We start from the raw sequence: 10,407 nt of genomic DNA on the forward strand, positions 1-10,407 counted from the left end.
TATAGCACAAATTGCATTGTGGCCAATAATGGATGCTAGTCTTCGGCTCAGGCTGATCTTGTGCTGCCCCACTGTACAACTATATACTGTACACAGGTTCTGTATGCAGCAGTCTACCTTTTTTAATTATTTACTAGAAATTTAAAATCTAGCAACTTTTTTTTGGTTAAAGTCCACTCTTTATCCACAGCTTCATTTACTGTCATGTAACATATTTTGTTTGGAATGTAAATCTACTGCTAAAATTTCCAAAAAGCATTGTCTTTTCTTTGTCTGCACTTTTGTTAAGAAACATCAATTTTATAATCAGTGAAAATTCTCTTGCCGGAAATACTGACAAGAAAATGTGTTACTACTTTGGAACATATTGTATACTGGGTGGTGTCTATAAATGGGTTTAGTTTCACTACAAATATTCATAAAAGACTCTACAGAACATTGTGTGCATATATTTGAACAGGTTTTCTATCCTATATTGATTTTGGGGGTTCTAGTGAGTCAATAGCAGTCACCTATTTGGCACCACAGCAAAGAAGTGGTAACAACATGCTTTAAGGGCAAAGCATAAAATTCATTAAGTTTGTACTGCTTTTTCGGAAATGGGGGGAAAAAGTAGGAAAGAAATATGAAATTGAAGGTTGTTTTTCTTTACATCTTATCACTGGTAAAGCAATAAATGTTTTCTTTTACATTTTGTCATTTATTTAATAATAATATGCTTTTTATGACTACCATAAATGGAATAATTTCTGAATAATTTCAGGAGACAAGACCATTATAAAAATTACTGGTGTTTCCATTACAACAAAAGTCTATTTTTCTAGAGAAAATACCAGATTGTGACAGCAATAAGAACAACGTGTAGTCTGGGGATAGTGTGTAGCCCTTCAACCTTTTACCTGAATGATCTTTCCATACAATATTGAATTGCACGGTGTTTACAGTGTCATTACTAAAGAGATGAGTATGTTGAAGTAAAAGGTTTTAAATGAAATCTACATACTAGTACCTCATGCTTTTTTGTCATTATCATTGCTGTGAAACTTTGTGTCAAAAAAAAATTATCCTAAATAAAATTCACATTTTCCATGCTTTTTTTTTGTTAGTAACGTCACCTTATATTTAAAGAATATTGACATTTTATGTATATTTGGAACAAATGATAACACTGTATTTAGCATTTAGACTAACATTCCCACTACACATTCACCAGCTTGAAGTTTGAAACCTTTTTGTGAACAATGTTACTTTTTTCTTGTTGCACATAAAATGTTTTGGACTGGAACCAGTTCTGTCGTGTCTTTTTTTTGACAAATTAAACACCCCCACCCCCCCCCCACAACACACACACACACACACACACACACACACACACACACACACACACAAAAGTTTCATATGACATTAGAACATAGTATTTATTCACATTTTATAATATAATTTATTTTCACGAGTACCAGATCATTTTTTTTTCATGTGTATTATTATTTCAGTGCATTACTTTGGTACTTTTAAGCTTTATTTACACCATACTATATTAATGAAAAGAAAAGTGTTTTTTTTTATAAGTCATAGCAGTGCTATTATACAAACAATACTCAAAGGAACAGCTGGAAAAGATTCTTTACACACATTTCGTTCCGGAAAACCACGAGTTTGTTTTATTTCCTCCATCTGTCAGAAATCTTCAATTGATTTCATATAATCCTCTATCGACTGCTAGTTCACTGCGTGGTTGGACTGAATTGGCCGAATTGTGCTGTCGATCATTCTTATTAATGATCTGATTGGTCTGAATATGGAACCCCGCCTCTTTATGCCCAGGACCAATGAGAACAGGCCATCTGTTCTGAGCCAAGAGGAGAGCCTGGCAACGGGAAGAAGTGCTTACTGCTCCTAGAAAAAGCACGTTGTAGAGTAAGAGCTTTACAGCGTGCCTGGGCGACATTGAAACCGTTTTCAATTAATTCACATATTGTCTCTAGTCTATTTTTTTGTTTGGCTAAAATGACAGCGCTGTGTTTGCTTTTCATAAGCGTATCAATCGCCTTCATAACTGCAGAGCCGTCCGTTTATCTCAGAGAGCAGTTTGAAGACGGGGGTAATGTGTTCATTTTAATTTATTTACACTACTTTCCATAGGCGATTATTCAACACCCGGATGAATGCGTTTCTTTTTCCGGAAGATTTATTTTTATTAAGTAAAGCGTGTTTTATTATAATTCATGCTGCTCTTCTGGTGGCGATGCTGCCGACATTTAGTTGTTATTAACATTAACAATAAGGCCCTGGTGTGTGTGTGTGTGGAGTCTGAATATTAGTCATGCATTAATGTGGCATATATCTCTTCAAGAAATGAAGACGTGAAGGTAACCACGCAGATGCATTTCATTAAGGAGATATTTTGCTTTTATTTTCTGTTTGTGTAGATGGCTGGAAAAGCCGATGGGTGGAATCCACACACAAATCCGACTATGGCAAGTTTGTGCTGTCGGCCGGCAAATTTTATGGCGATGCAGAGAAAGACAAGGGTGAGATTGTGCTTTTCCTCTTTTAGTGCTGAAATCCTCGTGTTCTAAATTTAATGCACATCTATTTTTTTGGAAAACAAAAACAATTACAAATCTGTAAATGATGCATCTAGTATTTGGTGTTGCTAAATAAACAACAACAAAATAACCATTTCATGGCTGGGTGCCAAAATACACAAAGTATATAAGCATATTCATTTTGATTTATCCTTCATTGAAATAAAAAGGGACGAATAGACTAGTTACATTCACAAGTTATAAAAATAAATAGGGATTATAAAATGGTAACAAATGAACTTCTACTAAATACTTCTTATACAATTAGAATTATGAGTGACTTCACTTTGACTGCAACCTTTTCATCATCTTTTACTTGCACTCATGCTTGATCACAGACATCTACGGATATCCCCAGGCATGAAAAGTGCATTTTTTTCATTCACCAAACATAGATTTACCTAAAATTGGTTATTTCATCTATTTTTTTTTCTGTCTCAGGTGTCTGACTTGTTGCTAAGTAGCCACCAGACTACAAAGCATGCACATCAGCAGTGTCTAACACCCTATGTGCATACTTTAGAGAAATAAACTACATACAAAACATACCAAATGCGTTGTATAAAAGCAGACTGCTATAATTATACTTCACCTTAAAATAAAATCCTTAGAATATGTATTACCTGAGCATGTTCACCCATTTTTATTGTTTTATTTAAACATTCCATGTGTCAGATGTTCCAGGATGATTTAACATTTCCTAATTCTCTGAACATTTTGAGAGGTTCTCTTGGTCATTTATTTTTAATGTTACGTTGACCGAATTTGGCAATTCAAAAGCACAATGTTGTTGCACAACCTTACAAATAAAACTTAATTTAAATGAAAAGAATTCTAACCTGTTCATAATTATTAACTTTTTAGTGTCTGCTTTCAAGTTGTAAGGGTAATCATTTTTATTAGTTTATTACAAGTGCAGATATTGGCAAGGTTAGTTGTTTCAAGCAGTAAAGTAGAATTCAGGGCATTTATAGGCAAAACATGTTAATTGTATAAACTTATTTGGCCAAACTAGTCTAAGTTTAAATAGTTATTAATGCAATATTCAGGTGACTAAATATTGAAAATGTAAAATTCTTTAGACAACTTTGTGCGTTTACCAATGAAACATCTATCTATCTATCTATCTATCTATCTATCTATCTATCTATCTATCTATCTATCTATCTATCTAATCTATCTATCTAATCTATCTAATATATCTAATCTATCTTTTCTCCAAATGTGGTTGGGTTAAACCTCAGTGGTAGAGCAAGTTTTTTAATGTGCACACATTTTATATACTGAGAGAAAACTGCTATAGAGTATCACTGAGGTAGATATAATCATTCTGTTCCCAGGCCTTCAGACCAGCCAGGATGCTCACTTTTATGCCACCTCAACTCGGTTTGAGGACTTCAGCAATAAAGATCAGCCACTGGTTGTGCAGTTTACAGTGAAACATGAGCAGAGCATAGACTGTGGAGGAGGATACATTAAACTTTTTCCATCAAGCCTCAAGCAAGAGGAAATGCATGGAGATTCAACATACAATATAATGTTTGGTGAGAGCTTTTTCATAACTTTATATGTGAGACTAAGAATAAATAACTTGGGATCGGTATTAAATGTAAACATGGCATATATTCTGTTTAAGGTCCTGATATCTGTGGCCCTGGCACTAAAAAGGTTCATGTCATCTTCAATTATAAGGGCAAGAATCATTTGATCAACAAAGACATCAGGTGCAAGGTAAAGTCGGTTTTACAAAGGATTCCCAGTATGTTATTTTTGAGTTTTTGTTTAGTTTTTGGAAAAATGGCAGTACTAATTTTGTTATGTTGATAACTAGGATGATGAATACTCCCACCTGTACACACTCATTGTTAATCCAGACAACACATATGAGGTGAAGATCGACAATAAGAAGGTGGAGTCTGGATCTCTCGAGGACGATTGGGACTTTTTGCCAACGAAAAAGATCAAGGATCCAGATGCAAAGAAGCCTGAGGACTGGGACGAACGAGAGAAGATCGATGACCCTGACGATAAAAAGCCAGAGGTTAGGGTTGAATAATACATTTAAATTCTACTTTTAGGTACTTTTAAGACACATACAAACCTACAACTTGCATAACAACACACACACACAAATAATCAAATGTAATATTGTATGCCGTTAACACCTCTTGAATTGCTGATCTCGATCATATACTGTAGTTTGGAATTTAGATCAAATTGTAAAGCTACGTTTTCCATTTAAGAAGCAACATTGTCTACATACATTTTGTTACATGTAAATGATGCAGTCAGTAGTGGACCTGCCATATGGAGACCACCTCTTGTGCTTGCTATTTCTGTTTTTATTGTCTCTTAAGAATTGTCTAATGCTTAAGGTTGAAATTTGTTACTAATAGTGATGTTAATGCTCACATGTCTATGTGAGTTTAAAATATCTACTTAACTACTTCAATGGGGAAATAATATTTTATTTAGCATTGAGGCTCTCTGTTTATATTTTATATCTGAACTTAATTTTGTGTCTCTTAAGCTATATTACCCATACAAGAGTTACTGCTTCTTTTGGGTCTTTTTCTTAAATCTGTCTGTGGTTCACTACAGGACTGGGATAAGCCTGAGACCATCCCTGATCCTGATGCCAAAAAGCCTGATGACTGGGATGAAGAGATGGATGGGGAATGGGAGCCTCCTATGGTTACCAACCCTGAATACAAGGTACCCAAGCTCCCTATAATAAAGAGGTTGTATAATAGAACCTCTATCTTAATTTTACAAGGACATTGTACATAAATAGTACATGAAACCAGGGAGGCATGTAAAATAGTACAGTTGACGGATTCCTGTTTTAATAGGAAAATTACAAACGCACAATATTTGGCATTTTAGATATTTTGTGGTATACATTTGTGATTACCATACGTCATAAGGTAATGCTTTCCTCAGGGGTGTGTCCGAATGTAGCATCAATGTCCAACAATCGTGTGTTAAGTGTTTACTTAGAAACCTCTTACTATTTGAGAATGTTTTATAAAACAAAGTTTTTCCCTTATTTACCTTTACATTTATGGCATTTAGCAGACGCCCTTGTTCAGAGCAGTGTACAAAAGTGTTGAGTCTCTATCAATGAATAAATCTACACTGGTACACTAGATGACAACTCAAGATAAATCAGCCTACAACTCTGTTAAGAGGATTAAAAAATAATAATTGTGTTTTAGGGTGAATGGAAGCCAAAACAGATAGACAATCCTGCTTACAAAGGTAAATGGGTACACCCTGAAATTGACAACCCTGAATACACTCCTGATGCTGAGATCTACAAATACAGCAGCTTTGGAGTGATTGGACTGGACTTGTGGCAGGTAACCTAAGTGTATTTATGACCTTTTGTTTAATGCTTCATAACATGAATTAGGCTGTGATGGTCATTATTTTACTGTATTCTATTTTATTTTATATTTATGAGAAGAGCTCCTGGTACATGCACTAACCCACATTATTTTACTGATTTGGAACAGGTGAAGTCTGGCACCATTTTTGACAACTTTCTCATTACCAATGACCCAAAACTGGCTGAGGAGATTGGCAATGAAACTTGGGGTGCAACAAAGGTAAATACATGCCTTGTTTTAACAATTTATTCCTAGATCTATTTTTTTAGCTACAGTGAAAGATAGTTCAAAATGCATTTCTGGAATAATTAAAGCACCAGATAAATGCTAGCATTTATAAAGTGCATTTATATTATACTATTAAAGTTGTAATTGTGTCTCCAAACGAATGGGATTTTATGGTGCCAGCAAGTGGTTTCTATTGTCTTTAAATTGATGCTATATGTTCTGTTTAACAGGATGCTGAAAAAAAGATGAAGGATGGTCAAGAGGCGGAAGAGAGAAAGAAACGAGAGGAAGAGGACAAGAAAAAAAGCGAAGACTCAAAGGATGACATGGACGACGAAGATAAAGATGAGGATGAAGACGAGGAAGAGGATGAGGAGGATGAGGACGATGAAGAGGAAGAGGGAACAGATGCTAAACTTAAGGACGAGCTGTAGACTTGGAAATGAAACTTTTGCTGTGTTTTCTATTCTCAGTGGAAAAATATGGCAGAGACCTAGACTTTGTTGGACATTCTTTGTTTCTCAGCTCAGACATTTCGGTCAGTTCTGGTGCTGCAAACATATTTATAACTAAACCATACTTCATTGAGCTTCTTCAGCATAACCAAGTGGTGTTCAGGGGAAATGATATATAACAGGAATTGTTCGCATCAATACAGTGAGCATAATGGTTTAAGGAAATTATGCAACGTAATTTAGGCTGGAAAAAAAAAAAGATGGTAAACAAAGTCTTTATGAACCACTGCTGTTCAGTTGAACACCTCATTTTGTCCTCGGTCATTTGTGTTATATAATCTGAACAATTGGTAGCCTCAGATTTCTAGAAATTGCTGTTCATTTTCCATACATGGTGCAATATGCTTAAATTATGTATGTGTCTGCGTGTGAGTGAGAATACTGTAATTTTTTTTGTTTGTTTATTTCAAAATCAAAGAAACTTAAAAGAAAAGATTGTACTGGTAATATTTGACATGGCCCCATGCCCCTTGCACATGTGTGAATTATTGTTCTCATAAAGAAACATTATAACTAATGTGGAAATGCAGTGTTGTTCTGCAGACCTGATGAAAGTTCTGCACAATGATTTATTGATTAGAAAGATTAAGTAAGAAAGACTGGGTATGGCTTTCATAATGTTTATCTGCTTGAAATTTTATGTTTGCTGTACTGATTCAGGCTTAAATTATACAACAAATACATTTGACCCATGTAAAGCAATAGTTAAGTTAATAAATTGTAAACATTTGTATAAATGTAGTTAATCAGTAAAGGCATGCTTGGTCTTTTAATGTTGCTTCTTTAGTTTTGCAGTGGAGCAAAAAGTGCAGATTAGTTAAGGAAGTCCATAGCTCTCGCCTTATCGCTGTACACACTATATAACAGTAACCTCCTTTCACTTGAACTGCATCGTCAACTTTACCATTCAGTAATATTTTATTACCTTACAATGTGATACATAAAATATAGATTAAGTAAATATTTTTTATATCATTCCATAATTTCTGAGATTTTTAAAACACTTCTTAAAGAAATTTTGAGTCCTCTCTATAAGGTAAAACCCTGTATTGTAGGGTGTTACTAAGAGCCTCCAGGGGACTAACATTAATGGTTCACATCATGGTGGTGTGAAATGAGCTAAAATTAAGTTCACAATTAGTCTTTTTTAATAGGTCATCTATTTGGCCAGCCAAGGTCTCCATGCTGTCTTATGGCCACATAAAAAAATTAGATCTGTTGAGATCAAATTAAATGTATGTCTGGAAAATGGATTGTGGTTTCAGGCTTTAAACAAAAATCCACATTCTGATTGTGTGGCCTGGATTCAACTAAATGAATATTCAAAGTTATTATCCTGGCCCTAGAAATGATTTATGGCAGCTACACATGTTCAACATAGTGAAAAATCCAGCTTGGTCTTACTACATCAGCTGCCAAAACACACACTGAGCTGGCCAGACTAGTAACTTTGTCAAGTGATAACTGCTGGTAGGGAGAAAACCAGTTACTAATTCTACTAATACTACATTGTAGACAGGTTATTTTAAATGTTTAGAAGCAATGTAATCTAGTAATAAGCTCCTAATACTGTCTTTACATTTACATTTTGCCTGTTTCGTAGGGGCTCCGTCTGTGTTCTCCAGTTACCTCTGTCACAAATGTGTGTGTGTGTGTGTGTGTGTGTGAGAATGGACCCCTGCTCTGGGTGGGCATCCTGTCTAGAGATAAATAAATGAAACAATACAACCTATCGAGCAGCAGCTGGTAGATGATTACACAACCTAAAGAGCATTAAACTTCTTGGATCCCGCAACCAATGGTGATCTATTTCATTAACTGCAAGAAAACCACACTAGCATGTCCAAACTCACATACCATACCCATACCGATCATTTTACCCAACTAATCAATAAAGTTGTGTGGATATAACTCTCTGAGCCTTTACACTCTAACAGGAGTCACCTGTCTTCAAGGACTATCATGACAACATACAACCACAGCAGGAGCTCTGGATCCAGCCGGACAACAGCTTCATGACTGACAGATCTACAGAAAGCTTTTGTAGACAATACATTAAAGAGCATGGAGCTTGCAGAAATGCAGAGACAGATAATAGAGGAAGGAAAAGTCACAAGAACAGACAAAACGTTCACTCTATTAGATCTATCAGCTTGGATTCAGTTAAAGTTTTAAGCTAAGCCCATTGCTAGCATTGCATGAACATCTTCAGCTCTGCTACCTCCAGCTCCACCTCCTGTCTTTTACTCAATGCCACTGTCTCTAAACCATACAACATCGCAGGTCTCACCACAGTCCTATAAACTTTCCCTTTCACTCTTGCAGATACCCTACTATCACAAATCACTCTTTTCTTCACTTATCTAACACACTCTCCATTACTTTGCACTGTTGACCCCAAGTACCTGAACACCTCCACCATCTCCACCTCTTCTCCCTGCATTAAGTGCATGCAAAGCAAAGTAAGGTAGACATGGTAGAGTAAATGTTCATGCAGCATGAGCATCAAGCCTCATGGATGATGGAAGAAACGGATACACAGTATGAATGAAGTTAAGAAATGCCAGCAAGCAGCCCCACCTCTCCACCCACTGCTAGTGAGAATGTACAGATTGGGCTGAACAGAGTATAGGCATAAGAATGTAACACTGATAGTAGAAGCATAAATAATGTCTAACTCTAGTAATCTCTTTTTAACATGAATTAAATTGGTATTTTTTTTTTGTTTAATACCTTTACACATAACTGATGTACAAGATAAAATATTAACAGCATATTTTTTATAAAACTTGTAATTTGAGAGGGTTGAGATGCAAAGGCTGCCACTCAGCAGAAGTTAAAGGTAAAATGTTAATGTCGCTACTGCGTTTCAGGAGGTGGAAAGGGGGCAGGGGAGGTGCTCACTTTGTCAAAGGTGGCAAATAGGTCAGGCTCGCGTGGGACTTGGGAGGGGGAAGAGGAAGCGAAAGGGTCTGGCACAGAGTCTTTAGCAGGGAGAGAGGAAAACTCCCCCATTCCACGTCTCTGAAATGAGTCTGATGATTCTGATCTGCAGAGGTTCGACCGCTTACCCGTAAAACACCACACACACACACACGTTCTCAACGAGAAAAACCTTAATATCACAAAATTAAACTCTTACAATTTTATACAACAATTTTTTTTTCATATAACGCATTGGATGAATAAGGTTCACTTTGACTATGCAACATCATCTTTTTTCAGCTTCGCCCATTAGGGGTCACCACAGCGGATCATCCGTCTCCATATTCCAACATTCCAGATTTGCCTGTTCGTGTTGTTCCATCTGGAGGGCCTGTTGCAATATGTACCTCTCTTTCCTTGATGCTCAAAGGTTCTGCCAGTAGGTTACACCTTCCTAATGACAAGCAGCAGTGTTTCTTTACCACAGTGGGTTTTCCCCACTTTGATCTTCAAAGCATGTGGAGAAATTGTGGCAAATTGTAACATTGCCATATATTCCTAAAATAATTGTGACACGATCGAAGCTGGACCAGTATGCACTTGAACTACTTGAGAGGCATACTGTCAGGGTAAATGGCATAATAAGATACACTACACCTTTTCTTCAAAGAAAGGATAGTCCTTGTCTACAAGCAATCTGCATGTCTTCCACTACTTCGAAAGTACAGAGCGACAGATCGCGAATGACCATGAAATAAC

General features: G+C 36.1%; 1 protein-coding gene across 1 annotated transcript; it reads left to right on the forward strand.

The window, feature by feature from the left end:
* The first annotated feature begins 1,851 nt into the window (after positions 1 to 1,851).
* calr (calreticulin) lies at positions 1,852 to 7,496 on the forward strand. Its single transcript, XM_046870758.1, has 9 exons — positions 1,852 to 2,101; positions 2,430 to 2,531; positions 3,929 to 4,132; positions 4,225 to 4,319; positions 4,420 to 4,629; positions 5,190 to 5,303; positions 5,807 to 5,950; positions 6,107 to 6,199; positions 6,439 to 7,496. Exons 1-9 carry the CDS (start codon positions 2,008 to 2,010, stop codon positions 6,640 to 6,642), a joined length of 1,260 nt encoding a protein of 419 aa, XP_046726714.1. The 5' UTR covers positions 1,852 to 2,007; the 3' UTR covers positions 6,643 to 7,496.
* The last annotated feature ends 2,911 nt before the right edge of the window (positions 7,497 to 10,407 follow it).

Source organism: Silurus meridionalis, chromosome 17, assembly GCF_014805685.1.
Source record: "Silurus meridionalis isolate SWU-2019-XX chromosome 17, ASM1480568v1, whole genome shotgun sequence".
Classification (NCBI taxonomy): Eukaryota; Metazoa; Chordata; class Actinopteri; order Siluriformes; family Siluridae; genus Silurus; species Silurus meridionalis.